Source organism: Dendrobates tinctorius, unplaced genomic scaffold (genome assembly GCF_039654945.1).
Source record: "Dendrobates tinctorius isolate UK_male_01 unplaced genomic scaffold, ASM3965494v1 ptg000155l, whole genome shotgun sequence".
Taxonomy (NCBI): domain Eukaryota; kingdom Metazoa; phylum Chordata; class Amphibia; order Anura; family Dendrobatidae; genus Dendrobates; species Dendrobates tinctorius.
The window spans coordinates 12,055,894-12,071,693 of NW_027361822.1; the positions used below are offsets into that span (position 1 = coordinate 12,055,894).

At 44.2% G+C, this 15,800-nt stretch overlaps 2 protein-coding genes across 4 annotated transcripts in view; one reads left to right on the forward strand and one right to left on the reverse strand.

Annotated features, from left to right (window-relative positions):
- LOC141051007 (uncharacterized) overlaps nt 1–15,800 on the reverse strand; it is an 850,460-nt gene that overhangs the window by 408,809 nt on the left and 425,851 nt on the right. The window lies entirely within an intron of this gene.
- The window catches only part of LOC141051010 (uncharacterized), a 59,605-nt gene that overhangs the window by 30,420 nt on the left and 13,385 nt on the right, over nt 1–15,800 (forward strand). For all 3 annotated transcript variants that reach the window (XM_073547786.1, XM_073547787.1, XM_073547785.1), the window contains exons 7-11: nt 11,086–11,210; nt 13,133–13,264; nt 13,386–13,565; nt 13,648–13,771; nt 13,855–13,992. In XM_073547786.1, coding sequence (XP_073403887.1) covers nt 11,086–11,210; nt 13,133–13,264; nt 13,386–13,565; nt 13,648–13,771; nt 13,855–13,992 — 699 coding nt within the window. The remainder of the gene's footprint in view (nt 1–11,085; nt 11,211–13,132; nt 13,265–13,385; nt 13,566–13,647; nt 13,772–13,854; nt 13,993–15,800) is intronic.

Here is a 15,800-nt window from a genome sequence, read left to right on the forward strand (position 1 = left end):
CTTTTCAAAAGCTTTTGATACGTTGCCACACAAAAGGTTGATACATAAAATGAGAACAATGGGGATAGGGGAAAATATGTGTAAGTGGGTTAAGAGCTGGCTCAGGGATAGGAAACAAAGGGTGATTATTAATGGAGCACACTCGGACTGGGTCACGGTTAGCAATGGGGTACCACAGGGGTCAATTTTGGGCCTGCTTTTTAGCATATTTATTAATGACCTTGTAGGGGGCATAGAGAGTAGAATTTCAATATTTGCAGATGACACTAAACTCTGCAGGGTAATCAATACAGAGGAGGACAATTTTATATTACAGGAGGATTTATGTAAACTAGAAGCTTGGGCTGATAAATGGCAAATGAGCTTTAATGGGGAAAATGTAAGGTCATGCACTTGGGTAGAATGAACAAGATGTATAATTATGTGCTTAATTGTAAAACACTGGGCAAAACTGTCACTGAAAAAGACCTGGGTGTATGGGTGGACGACAAACTCACATTTAGCGGCCAGTGTCAGGCAGCTGCTGCAAATAAAATGGATGCATTAAAAGAGGCATAGATGCTCATGAGGAGAACATAATTTTACCTCTATACAAGTCACTAGTGCGACCACACTTAGAATACTGTGTACAGTTCTGGTCTCCGGTGTATAAGAAAGACATAGCTGAACTGGAGCGGGTGCAGAGAAGAGCGACCAAGGTTATTAGGGAACTAGGGGGTCTGCAATACCAAGACAGGTTATTACACTTGGGGTTATTTAGTTTGGAAAATCGAAGGCTAAGGCCTCTTTCACACATCAGGTTTTCGCCGTCAGGCGTGATCCGGCGCTTTTGACAGAAACCGGATCCGGCGAAATGCAATGCCGGATCCGGTTTCCCCCCCATTGACTTGCATTTGCGCCGGATCGCGCCGGATGGCCATGCGTTTCATCCGGTTTTCGCCGGATCCGGCAATGTGTCGCGATCCGGCGTCTGGAAAAAACGGCTACTGTAACGTTTTTTGTCTCCGGCGAAAAAGCCGGACCCGTCGGATCCGGCGCGTCCGGCTTTTTCACACAATGAAAGCCTATGAGCGCCGCAATGCGCCTGATCCGGCGAAAGCCGGATCCGGTGGCCGGATCCGGTTTTTTTGGTCTGAGCATGCTCAGTAGCTCTGCCCACAAGACATATATAAAAGCAAGACAGTGGGACCCACAGCCACACCCAACATGCCACCCAAGAAAGCAACCAAGCGCAGCAGGAGAAGGCAGGAGACCACTGCAGCACCATCAGCACCACCACCACCCCAAATGGAGCAGCAAATGGAACATGCTGAGGAGGGGAGTCCAGCAGCAGATGAGAGACGGTAATTATCAAATCCCCCATTCCTCCAAACTAGGGCCATGGAATATCAAGATATTCATTGGCCCTTTGTTTCTCTTTATTCAACAGCCGCCCAAGAGATGCAGCAGCAGCAGAAATGGCATCACTGGCAGCAGCAACAGCAGCAGCAATACCCACAGCCATGGAGTCTGGCCATCAACAGGACAGCACATCTTCTTCTGGGAGCCCTCCCTCGCATCGTCAGCGTTTGACGGTAAGTTTTTATTTCCAAAATCCATCTTCTCTGTAATATATGTCTATTCATTGCCTTTTATTTCAAAACAGGAATCACAAGATGAAGAGGAGCTCCCAGAAGAAGAAGGAAGGGGTGGACAGACACCTGGAGTGGGCTCACAATTGGTAAGTTTTTTGCATCAAACGCAGAAACACAACATCACACTACACACAACACATAGAAAACAATGTTCTGCAGACCACACAAAGGAAACAAATGCCTACATCCAAAGACATAACATTTTTTGTTTTCTTCTCTAGTCTTCCCAATCTGGTGCTCGGCCAAGAGGTCCTCGCAGTGCCTCCCAGGGTCGTCGGCGACAGCAACGCGGCGGTCACCAGCGTGTAAGTATAAATATTTTTGCTTTGTTTTTTTGCACTTTTTATTTCATTTCTTTTGTGGAGGCTAATTGTTATTTTTGTCTTTTTCTTTAACAGCCTTCACAGCGTGCTCCCGACTCTGACGGTGAGGATGGAGGACTCGATGTGGACCACCTCATCGATCTCGTCAGAGAAAGGGAGCCGCTCTGGAATATGGCTGACCGCCGCCACGCTGACCTTATCGTTACCCGACGACTCTGGGAGGAAATCTGTTCGCTCCTTGTGGGCCGCTGGGAGGACCTCGATGTTCGGGCCCAGATTAAAGAGCGTAAGTATATACAGTACCGGTTGCTTGATGTAAACCAGTGTTTCCCGAACTCCAGTCCTCGTGGTCCCCACGGATCATGTGTTCAGGATTTCTATTTACTATGGAAATCCTGAAAACATGACCCCTGGGGACCATGAGGACTGGAGTTTGTGAAACACTGATGTTGTATACTAACCACTCCTTTCTCGTTTCAGGGAACAGAATTGTGAATCGGTGGCGGTCTGTGAGGGATCGTTTCAAGAAGGAGTTCAATAAAGAGATGCGGGCCCCGAGTGGATCTGGAGGACGCAGGAGCAAGTACGCACGAGCCCTGTCGTTCCTCCGGGAAACAATGGTCACTAGAAGGTAAATATTACACACCACATGTGAAAAAAAATGTTAGATGTAACTTTTTTTTTTCAGCCAGGGCCATACCATGTCAGTATTTTAATTGTTTTTTTTTCTCTTTATTCCACAGCACGGTGAGCAGCACTCGGGAGCCTGCACGATTGGACCCTTCTGAGGCGATCCCTGAGGAGACCGGCACCGAGGGACACTTCGACCGCCCCGGTACATCTGCACCTTCCCAGCCTTCCCACACATTCGACCCATCTGTCCCATCCACCAGCACAGGAGCATCGTGGCCGCCTACATTACATGAAGCTGCTGGTGAGGAGATCGCTTTCCCTTTACCCCACCCTTCTGCCCCTGCCACCTCTAGTACACCTGCGGGTACTGGGCGACAGCGGCAGAGGGGTCAGGAAAAGAGTTATGCGCAAGAGTTCTTGCATCTTTCCAGAACTGTCTAAAAGTCTTGTCAGAGCAAATCTCCGCAGGCTTTCAGCAGATCAACTCCAGCATTCTGGAGGTGAAGACACTTCTGCAAACCATGCATTCAGAAGCAAGATCTTCGCCAAACCACACCTTTTTCAGGTCTGTTGTGGAGCGCATGGCAACACTATCTCCTACCCAGCAGATGCATGTAATGCATTCGTGCCACGGTGCTCTACAGCAGGTTACCTCCCAACCTCCACCTCCCACCACTGTAGTTCCTCCACCTGCACCCCCTCCAGCCACTTTCCATCCTCCCCCTCCTATTACATCTGCACCCCCTCCAGCCACTTTCCATCCTCCCCCTCCTATTACATACCAGCAACCTCACCAGTACCAGCAACCTCCCCAGTACCAGACATCTCCCCACTTCCAGCAACCTGCCCCGTACCAAACTCCTTCCCCGTACCAAACTCCTTCCCCGTACCAAACTCCTTCCCCGTACCAAACTCCTTCCCCGTACCAAACTCCTTCCCCGTACCAAACTCCTTCCCCGTACCAAACTCCTTCCCCGTACCAAACTCCTTCCCCGTACCAAACTCCTTCCCCGTACCAAACTCCTTCCCCGTACCAAACTCCTTCCCCGTACCAAACTCCTTCCCCATACAACTTTCCATCAACATCATCTGCTCCTACAGTCCCTGCCCAACCCTCCACTCCACCGCCCACCACCTCTTCTGCCTCCCACATGTCCACCCATTCTGTAGCTTTTTCCACACCTTCACCTCTAACTGTTCCTTCCCCACCACGATCCCAGTCCTCTCTCCACACACCCAGTGTCGAAGTGTCCCGCAGCCCCTCCAGCAGTATTTCCACCCCACACTACACAGATTTGTAATGTGTGTTTTTTAATAAAAATGCCCATTGGGTTTAAAACCTTTATTAAAAAAGTGTTTTGCACTTTAAAAACATTTTACAAAAAAAAAAAAAATTTTAAATAAAAGTTAAATTATCGTTTCACAATGGTTGTCTGTCATTTCTTTCTGCGGCGAACTATGTTTAAAAAAAAAAAGGTTAAATACAGGGTATTTCAAAGGTAAAAAGGTATTCAAAACCAGGTATATAACTGTGGGTAAATTTTAGCTTTTTGCCACAGTTATGTTCCTGGTTGTGTTTGAAGCAAAGTATTTCACCTAAAAAGTTGTGTTTATTGTTGGTGATTTCCTAACAATGTACACAACTTTTGTTAAAAGGTGAAATACTTTGCATAAAACACATCCAGGTACACACCTGTGGCCTAAAGCTAAAAATAGAGACCATGACAAGATAGCCAACTTTGGTTGGCAAAGGTATATACTGTTGGTCCAGAAGGTACACAAGTTTGGTTAGGGCACAAATCTTTCACACTCTGTCATCCTGCCAGTGTACTCTGCCTTGAGGTGACATAAAGTATAGTGCAAAATTGTCCCTCATTACTGAAACCGTCACAGAACTTCTAGTGGTAATATTTCCAATGACAACATCCATCTTCGCCAGTAACTTGCTCTTCTCTCCAACCTGCACTTTCTTCTCTACAACCTGTCAAAGAAGGGCTGTAGGAACATGCTATATATAGTTTTCCAGTAGCCAATCCCGTTCGGAAGGCCACAAGGGTCAATTTTAAAAACCGGATCCGGCGTAATCCGTCGAAAAACGGATAGAAAAACGGATGAACCGGATGAGACGGATCCGGTTTTGTCTGTCAAGAACAAGACGGATCCGGCAGAAAACCGGATCCGGCACATCAGGTTTTACAAAACATTTGCCGGATCCGGCATTCCGGCACGACGCCGGATCGCGCCTGACGCCGAAAACCTGATGTGTGAAAGTAGCCTTAGGGGTGATCTTATTACAATGTATAAATATATGCAGGGACAATACAAAGACCTTTCTAATGATCTTTTTACTCTTAGACCTGTGACGGGGACAAGGGGGCATCCTCTACGTCTGGAGGAAAGAAGGTTTAACCCCTCTCTGCCATCTGACGTCTAATCCCGTCCATGGGACCTGGGCCCCTATGCCCATGGACGGGATAGTACGTTATAGCGATCACGGCCGGGTGTCAGTTGATTATCACAGCTGACACCCGGCACTATGTGTCAGGGGCGGTCACGGACCGCCCCGACACGTTAACCCCTGGCACACTGCGATCAAACACCCCTCCGTGTTTCCCTGCGACCCCCGCAGCAGCGCAATGTGCAGCACTGCTGCGGGGGCCTCTTTCCCTGCAGGTCCCCGGATCCAAAATGGCGGCGGGGACCTTCGGGGGCCTGCAGGGAGCCGGCTTCCTCACTGCAAAGCGCAAGCACGAGGAAGCCTTCTGCAGTGCCTGTGACAGATCGCTGATCTGTCACAGTGATGTGACAGATCAGCGATCTGTCACATGACCGTTATGTCCCCACTGTGACATTGTGCTAAAGTTAAAAAAAAAAAAAAAAAAGTGTAAAAATAATTTATAAAAAAATCGCTAAATAAATTGAAAAAAAATATATTCCCTAATAAATTCATTTTTTGGAAATAAAAAAAAAAAACAATAAAAGTACACATATTTAGATCACCGCGTCCGAAACGACCCGCCCTATAAAACTGTCCCATTTGTTAACCCCTTTATTGAACCCCTTAAAAAATAAAAATAAAAAACGAAGCAAAAAATAAAGCTTTATCATCGTACCGCCGAACAAAAAGTGCAATAACTCATGATCAAAAAGACGAATATAAATAACCATGGTACCGCTTGAAAACGTCATCTTGTCCCTCAAAAAACGAGCCGCCATACAGCGTCATCAGCGAAAAAATAAAGTTATAGCTCGCAGAATAAAGCGATGCAAAAATAATTATTTTTTATATAAAATTGTTTTCATTGCATAAAAGCGCCAAAACCTAAAAAAAGACATAAATGAGGTATCGCTGTAACCATACTGACCCGAAGAATAAAACCGCCTTATCAATTTTACCGCACGTGGAACGGTATAAACGCACCCCCCAAAAGAAATTCTTGAAATGCTGGTTTTTGTTCATTCTGCATAAAAAAAAAAAAAAATCGGAATAAAAAGCGATCAAAAAATGTCACGTGCCCGAAAATGGTACCAATAAAAGCGTCAACTTGTCCCACAAAAAATAAGACCTCACATGACTCGGTGGATCAAAATACAGAAAAATTATAGCTCTCAAAATGTGGTGATGCAAAAACTATTTTTACAATAAAAAGCGTCTTTTAGCGTATGACAGCTGCCAAACATAAAAACCCGCCATAAATAGTAAATCAAACCCCCCTTTATTACCCCCTTAGTTAGGGAAAAATAATAAAATTTAAAAAAATGTATTTATTTCCATTTTCCCATTAGGGCTAGGGTTAGGGATGAGATTAGGGTTAGGGGTGTGTTGGTGTTAGGGTTGGAGTTAGAATTGAAGGGGTTTCCACTGTTTGGGCACATCAGGTGCTCTCCAAACGCAACATGGCGTCTGATCTCAATTCCAGCCAATTCTGCATTGAAAAAGTCAAATGGTGCTCCTTCCCTTCCAAGCTCTGACATGCGCCCAAACAGTGTTTTACCCCCACATATGGGGTATCAGCCTACTCAGGACAAATTGCACAACAACTTTTGGGGTCCAATGTCTCCTGTTACCCTTAGGAAAATAAAAAATTGGGGGGCAAAAATAAACTTCTGTGAAGCACTTGGGGGTTCAAAGTGCTCACCACACATCTAGATAAGTTCCTTGGGTGGTCTAGTTTCCAAAATGGGATCACTTGTGGGGGGTTTCCATTGTTTAGGCACATCAGGGGCTCTGCAAACGTAACATGACGCCCTCAGACCATTCCATCAAGTCGGCATTTCAAAACGTCACTACTTCCCTTCCAAGCACCGACGTGTGCCCAAACAGTGGTCCCCCCACATATGGGCCCCCCAGTGGTCCCCCCAGCGTACTCAGGACAAACTGGACAACAACTTTTGGGGTCCAATTTAGCCTTTTACCCTTGTGAAAATAAAAAATTGTGGGCCAAAAATCATTTTTTGAGGAAAAAATGATTTTTTATTTTCAAGGCTCTGCGTTATAAACTTCTGTGAAGCACCTGGGGGTTCAAAGTGTTCACGATGCACCTAGATAAGTTCCTTAGGGGGTCTAGTTTCCAAAATGTGGTCATTTGTGGGGGAGCTCCAAAGTTTAGGCACACGGGCTCTCCAAACACGACATGGTGTCCGCTAACAATTGGAGCTAATTTTCCATTCAAAAAGTCAAATGACTTTCCTTCCCTTCTGAGCCCTGCCGTGCGCCCAGAGAGTGGTTCCCCCCCCACATATGGGTTACCAGCGTACTCCGGACAAACTGGACAACAACTTTTGGGGTCCAATTTCTCCTGTTACCCTCGGGAAAATAAAAAATAGGGGGCTAAAAAATCATCGGCTCTGTGTTATAAACTTCTGTGAAGCACTTGGGGGTTCAAAGTGCTCACCACACATCTAGTTTAGTTCCGTGGGGGGGTCTAGTTTCCAAAATGGGGTCACTTGTGGGGATTTTCAACAGTTTAGGCACATCAGAGGCTCTCCTAGCGTGACATGACACCCGCAGACCATTCCATCAAAGTCTGCATTCCAAAACGTCACTACTTCCCTTCCAGCCCCGACGTGTGCCCTTACAGTAGTTTTCTCCCACATATGGGGTATCAGCGTACTCAGTACAAATTGGACAACAACTTTTGGGGTCCAATTTCTCCTGTTTCCCTTGGGAAAATAAAAAAATTGCAGACTAAAAGATCATGTTTGTTGTAAAAATATGATTTTTTTTTTATTTTCACGCCCGGATGTTATAAACTTCTGTGAAGCACTTGGGGGTTCAAAGTGCTCACCACACATCTAGATTAGTTCCGTGGGGGGTCTAGTTTCCAAAATGGGGTCACTTGTGGGAGGTTTCCACTGTTTACGTACATCAGGGGCTCTCCAGAGGCAACATGACACCCGCAGACCATTAAATCAAAGTCTGCATTCCAAAACATCTCTACTTCCCTTCCGAGCCCTGACGTGTGCCCATACAGTTGTTTTCTCCCACATATGGGGTATCGGCGTACTCAGGACAAATTGGACAACAACTTTTGGGGTCCAATTTCTCCTGTTACCCTTGGGAAAGTAAAAAAATGGGGACTAAAAGATCATGTTTGTGGAAAAAATATGATTTTTTTTTTTATTTTCACGCCCGGGCATTATAAACTTCTGTGAAGCCCTTGGGGGTCAAAGTGCCCACCACACATCTACATAAGTTCCTTGGGGGGGTCTAGTTTCCAAAATTGTGTCATTTGTGTGGGGTTTCCACTGTTTAGGCACATCAGGGGCTTTCTAAACGCAGCATGGCGTCCAATCCCAATTCCAGCCAAAAAAGTCAAATGGCGCTACTTCCCTTCTGAGCTCTGCCGTGCGCCCAAATAGTGGTTTACCCCCACATATGGGTTATCAGCATACTCAGGAAAAATTGCACAATAACTTTTAGAATCCTGTTCCCCTTGGGAAATTATAAATTGGGGGTGAAAAGATCATTTTTGTGGAAAAAATATGATTTTTTAATTGTACGGCTGTATGTTATAAACTTCTGTGAAGCCCTTGTGGGCTCAAAGTTCTCACCACATATCTAGATAAGTTCCTTGGGGGTCTAGTTTCCATAATGAGGTTACTTGTGGGGAGTTTCCACTGTTTAGGTACATCAGGGGCTCTCCAAACGTGACATGGGGTCCAATCTGAATTCCAGCCAATTTTGCATTGAAAAAGTCAAACGGCGCTCCTTCCCTTCTGAGCTCTGCCATGCGCCGAAACAGTGGTCCCCCCCACATATCAGGTATAAGCGTACTCAGTAGAAATTGCACAATATCTTTTGCAGTCCAATTTCTCCTGTTACCCTTGGTAAAATAAAAAAAAAATTGGACCTGAAGTAATTTTTTTGTGAAAAAAAGTTAAATGTTCATTTTTTTTTAAACATTCAAAAAATTCCTGTGAAGCACCTGAAGGGTTAATAAACTTCTTGAATATGGTTTTGAGCACCTTGAGGGGTGCAGTTTTTAGAATGGTGTCACTTTTGGGTATTTTCTATCACATAGACCCCTCAAACTGACTTCAAATGTGATGTGGTCCCTAAAAATAAAATGGTGTTGCAAAAATCAGAAATCGCTGGTCAGATTTTAACCCTTATAACTTTCTAACAAAAAAAAATTTTGGTTCCAAAATTGTGCTTATGTAAAGTAAACATGTGGGAAATGTTATTTTTTAAGTTTTTTGTGTGCCATATCTCTGTCATTTAAGGGCATAAAAATTCAAAGTTGGAAAATTGCGAAATTTTCAAAATTTTCGCTAAATTTCTGTTTTTTTTCACAAATAAACGCAAGTTATTTGAATTAAATTTTACCACTAACATGAAGTACAATATGTCACGAGAAAACAATGTCAGAATCACCGGGATCCATGGAAGCGTTCCAGAGTTATTACCTCATAAAGGGACAGTGGTCAGAATTGTAAAAATTGGCCTGGTCATGAACGTTCAAACCACCCTTGGGGTTTAAGCATACTCACAGACGCAGATTCTTTACTGTAAGAGCAGTGAGACTATGGAACTCTCTGCCATATGATGTTGTAATGAGTGATTCCCTACTAAAATTTAAGAAGGGACTGGATGCCTTTATTGAAAAGTATAATATTACAGGGTATATACACTAGTCTCCTTAATATTGCGTTGATCCAGGGAGCTAGTCTGATTGCTGTATGTGGAGTCGGGAAGGAATTTTTTTCCCCAATGTGAAGCTTACTGTTTGCCACATGGGTTTTTTTTTGCCTTCCTCTGGATCAACATGTTAGGGCAAGTTAGGATAGGATATGGGTTGAACTAGATGGACTTAAAGTCTTCCTTCAACCTTAATAACTATGTTACTATGTAAAAGTAATAATAAATCAAAAATCTATGAAAGTGAACAAATGAAAGTCAGACATTGCTATTCAACCATGCTTCCACAGAATTTTTAAAAAAATAAAATACATGAAATAGGCCTGGACAGAAATTATGGTACCCTTAAAGAGAATCTGTCACCCTTTTTTCGACTATCAGCTGCCGGCACCGACATCAGGGGCTTATCTAGAGCATTCTGTAATACTGTATATAAGCCCCCGATGTAACCTGAAAGATAAGAAAAACGAGTTATATTATACTCACCCAGGGGCGGTCCGGGTCCGGTTTTGGTCCGATGGGTGTCGCGGTCCGATCCAGCGCCTCCCATCTTATAACGGTGACGTCCTCTTCTTTGTTTCCCGTCACGGCTCCTGCGCAGGCCCTGTTGAGGGCAGACCAGAGTCCTGCAGTGTGCAGGTGCTGGGAAAGGTCAGAGAGGCCCAGCACCTGCGCACTGCAGGACTTTGCTCTGCTCTCAACAGGGCAGAGAAGTACGCCTGCGCAGAAGTGTGATGCCAGGGAGCGATGAAGCAAGCAGGAGGGCGGCGGGTGAGTATAAGAAGTTATTTTTCTTATCTTTCAGGTTGGATCGGGGGCTTACCTACAGTAGTATAGAATGTTGTAGATAAACCCTGAAAGGCGGTGGCGGCATCTTCTAGCTGTCAAAACAGCTGACGGGTTCACTGTAAGTTCCACAATTGGATGTGTGGGAAAAAAGATGTGCAGAGCTAATCTTATAAATGTGCCCTTGCTGTGTACTGTGTAATGGATGTGTCTAACCGTGCAGGGACATGATCATATCACATCTATGGGGAAGGGGAGGAAACCTGAGCGAGTATACAGACGACACAGTAGGAGCTCGCAGTAGGACTGAGGACTCCTCACAAATACTCCCTACTGTGATAAAACAGGCAGGGAAATGTGTCGCATCACAGCAATAAGCAGCATTTGACCTGCTGCTCCACTTTATAACTGGGGTAAGAGTGCCTCATCATGGGGAAGAATTCATTGCTCTGCTGAGCGACCTGGATCCAAATGGTTGGACTTCCACTGCTCAGTAAATTTTCACCTGGATAGGTGACAAATTCTTTTACTTAGACAATTGTTTTAATACAGGTTATGTTTTTGGCAGATGCCTGTTCCGGGAGATTACAAGGACATCGGATATCATTAGAATTCAAAGCAGAAGATGGCGGCATAACACAACATACATATGAAGAGCAAAGCAAAGATCCATCGTCTGAGCAGTATAAACAGGTCCTATCAAAGGCTGTTAGGAAAATTAAAAATCACAGAAGGGATGATAAAGCACAAGCATCTCACCCTGTTAGGAAACCATATTTATGTTCAGAGTGCAGGAAATATTTTAACCCCTTAACGACTAGTTTTGCATTTTCATTTTTCCCTTCCCTGAGCCATAACTTCTATATTTTTCAGTCAATATGGCCGTGTGAGGGCTTGTTTTTTTGGCGGTATGAGTTGTACTTCTGGACGACACCATTGGTTTTACCATGTCGTGTAACAGAAAACGGGGAAAAAAAATTCCAAGTGCGGTGAAATTGCAAAAAAAAAGTGCAATCCCACACTTTTTTTTTTGGTTGGCCTTTTTGCTATGTTCACTAAATGCTAAAACTGACCTGCCATTATGATTCTCCAGGTTATTTCGAGTTCTTAGACACCAAACATGTCTAGGTTCTTTTTTATTTAAGTGGTGAAAAAAATTCCAAAGTTTGTATAAAAAAAAAAAAAAAAAAAAGTTGACATTTTCTGAGACCCATAGCGTCTCCATTTTTCAGGATCTGGGGCTGGGTGTGCACTTATTTTTTGCGTGCCAATCTGCTCGTGTAATGGTTTATAACAGAGATCAGGCTGCTGAAAGAGAGTCTCATAAATGGACTAAATAAATAAATAAATAAAGAAAAAATTATATATTTTTTTTAAAAATAAGAAAATAATAAATACAAATTTCTTGGTAAAATGTATATATTTTTATGTAAAAAAAAAAAAAAAAAGTACGCATTTGGTATTGCAGCATGAAACTGTCTCACTAGTTTGCCCCTTCAGTGAACACAATAAAAAACTGGGCAAAAAAACAATGCAGTTTCATCATACCGCCAAACAAAAAGTGGAATAAAACGCAATAAAAGAAAACAAATGTAAACAAAAATAGTATCTCTGAAAACGTAATTTTGTCGCGCAAAAAAGAAGCCGCCACACAGCTCCATCAGAGGAAAAATAAGAGTTATAACTCTCAGAATAAAGCGATGCAAAAATAATTTTTTCTATAAAAGTTTGTGTCAAAGTAGCAAAACATAGAAAAAGTATAATTATGGTATCACTGTAATCGTACCAACCTGAAGAATAAAGTCATCTAATCACTTTAATCACACAAGGAATGGCGTAAAAAATAAATAAAATCAATTCTTCACCTGCTGCTCCGTCTGCGCTTGCTCTGCCTCCGGCAGCCATTTTCCCGTAGTCCACCGCCTAGTAAATCATGGAAGTGCTGAGGCTTCGGGCTTTTACAAAATGTCAGCGGAGCCCCAGCACCAGCGAACACCCGCAGCGTCGCACAACCGAACACCCCCTCATCCTAGCCTGCGGTCTGCTGCAACGCTCCACTTTTGCCTCCTGCAGTAGCGACCCTGCGACCCAACTCCACCGCGGCCTGCACCACCTAACACCCGCAGCAGTGCACATCCATACACCCCTTTCTCCCAGTCTGGGATCCGCAGCATCGCCCCACTCCTGCTTCCACCAGCAACGACCCTGGGACCCCACTTCACCAGAGCCACCATCCCCGGTAAGCAATAAGACACATGGATTGTAAGAAGCACCACCATTTTATTAAAAAATATTTTTTTTCCAATTTTTTCCTCAAAATTTGGTGTGATTCTTATAATTTGGTGCGTCCTATAAACCGTAGAATACAGTAAAAGAATGTGCTTACATAACTGAAGCCAAAACATGTTCAGTTGACTCATAGGAAAACTCACAATATTATCCAGGCAATTTGAGGCTTCCTAATGTGTGATTTTATTCATTGGAGATTAAAATTTTGGGGAAAATTCTCCAAATGTTACTGGTAGTGAACTTCTGCATGTTGTATCTCCTCATATGTTTCCTCTTGTCACCAGTAAAGCTTTATGATGTTACATCGCCATCTTCTCCCCATTTAGATCCCTACAATATCCGATCCTCTCAGTGGAGATCTATATAAGAGAACTTTCCTGATGGATAGGACCAGGGAGAAGATGGCGGAGAGGATATTACACCTCACCCTAGAGATCCTCTTCCGGCTTACTGGAGAGGTGAGAGATTCTGATGACGTCACATTACTTCATTCTTATCTATGGGAATAACAGATGGACAGAACTGGAGACTCTGGAAATGTCTGTAGTGAGATTTATTAATGTGTCTCTCCATAACCAGGATTACACAGTAGTGAAGAAGACCTCTAGTGAGCGCTGTCAGGCCCCTGTGTCTGAGGGACGGGGAAGACCCCTGAGCCCAATCACAGGGCCTCCACCTCACCCCCTGATACATGAGGACATCAATGACCAGAAGATCCTAGAACTCACCTACAAGATGATTGAGCTGCTGACTGGAGAGGTGACACTGCTGGGAATGCTGGGACATTATACAGTAACGCTATGGAGGGATCGGGGGATGACGGTATCATTGTATGTGTCAGGTTCCTATAAGGTGTCAGGATGTCACCGTCTATTTCTCCATGGAGGAGTGGGAGTATTTAGAAGGACACAAAGATCTGTACAAGGACATCATGATGGAGGTTCCCCAGCCCCTCACATCACCAGGTAATAGACAGGACTAAATACACACGGCCTATAATTATCTGTATGTAAAGAATGAATTCAGTCCCTGTATGTGTTTCCTCCAGTTCTATCCAGTAAGAGGACAACACCAGAGAGATGTCCCCGTCCTCTTCTTCCACAGGACTGTAAGCAAGAAAATCCCAACGTTCATGTGATAAGTAATGTGCAGTGTAAAGAGGAGATTCCTGCAGATGACGACTCAGGTGAGTAGTAACCACTAAAGGTAGAGAAGTCACAGATTCTACTTCCAAATAGAAGCTATTGTGTCTCAATAAGATGTCTGAATCCCAGCTATCGAATTTTGAATTTGGGGAGTGATTTAATCTATTCGTGTTCTGCTGAATCCAATTCATCAGGTGAATGAACAGGAGCAACCTTAAAAATAAGAAAAAGCATAAAGTATGTCCAAGTTTGCTTCCTTTCTACTGGTACAAGCAATGTATAGTCTTTAGGAAAGTATTTATTTTTAAAGCCTCATTGATTCCATGGCTCGGTACATGTGAAAAGGGTTTACATACAGCAAATAAATATAAATTACAATGAACAAACCATGACAGCCCAGCACAAAAATGCCCTGCCCTTGCTCCATTGGTGATGAGGGGATGGTGGGGTAATTGCAGGCTGTAAGCTTTCTTGAAGAGAGAGGTTTTCAAGCTCCATCAGAAAGGTCCCAATGTGGTAGATCATCGGATATGTTGGGGTACGGGGTACAGAATTCCAGAGGAAGGGGCAGAGTCGAGGGTTACTCAAAGGCAGCAGACTTCCGGTACAGAGGAGAGCGTAATGTCCGTTATTGTGATAGAGATATTGGATAGGGGCTTGAGTGGGATCGAGGAAAGATGAGTTCATTTCTGTCCACATTGAGCCGTAGAAAAGCTTGATGAGAAGAAGGATGACATGGCTGATAGAAACTCTTGGATTCTGGACAGCAGAGAGGTGACTTCTGGGCCAGAGACGTAGATCTGAGTGTCATCAGAGAATGGATGATACTGGAAGCCATGGAATGTTATGAATTGTCCCAGGCAATAAGGTATAGATTGAGAAGAGTAGGGGTCCCAGGACACAGCCTTCAGTGACACTGACAGGAGGGATGAGGAGCATATGGGCAGCACGGTGGCTCAGTGGTTAGCACTGCAGCCTTGCAGCGCTGGAGTTTGTATGTTCTCCCCGTGTTTGTGTGGGTTTCCTCCAGGTACTCCGGTTTCCTCTGACATTCCAAAGACATACTGATGGGGAATTTAGATTGTGAGCCCCATGCACACATGATAATGTGTGCAAACTGTAAAGCGCTGCGGAATATGTTAGCGCTATATAAAAATAAAGATTATTATTGTTATGAGGAGGTTGTATGGCACTGGAAGACACTAAATGTGAGGTATGAGCAGATCCAGGAGAGGGAAATCTGATGCAAAGGGAAGAGAAGATGTGTTGTAGGATGGAGTGCTCGACTGTGTCGAAGGCAGATGACAAGTCTAGAAGGGGGAGTATAGAGAATTGTCTGTCAGCTTTGATAGAAAATCATTGGTAATTGTGGTTAGGGCAGTTTCAGTGGAGTGGCAGGGACAGAAGACAGATTTTTGGGTAAAGGGATGGCTTCTTAAAGATTATTAAGGAAACATGTGATAGTGGCATGTTTGAAAGCATCAGGGAAGGTACCAGAAGTTAATGATAGGTTTAAGAGAGAGGTTAAGGCCGACAGCCTGGAGGCTGCTGGAAGGGCAAATGAAGCAAATGCCTCCTATGCACAGAGACTCGAGATAGCAGCTAAATTGGAGAAGTTTGCAAGGCTGGAAGGAACAGCAAAGGTGATGTTTGAAGGGGGAGAAGGGGAGACCGAGGAGAAAGAGAAGGAAGACTCAGACACTGATTCGATACAGGAGGGGTTAATGGGTAAGGATGAACGGCGGGAAAAGGAGAGTGTGGAGCAGGAAGACATTGTGGAGCCTGTCATAGGGGAACCCACATTGAAGGATGTATGTGACTTGGTTAGATTCTGTAAGACTGCACTAAC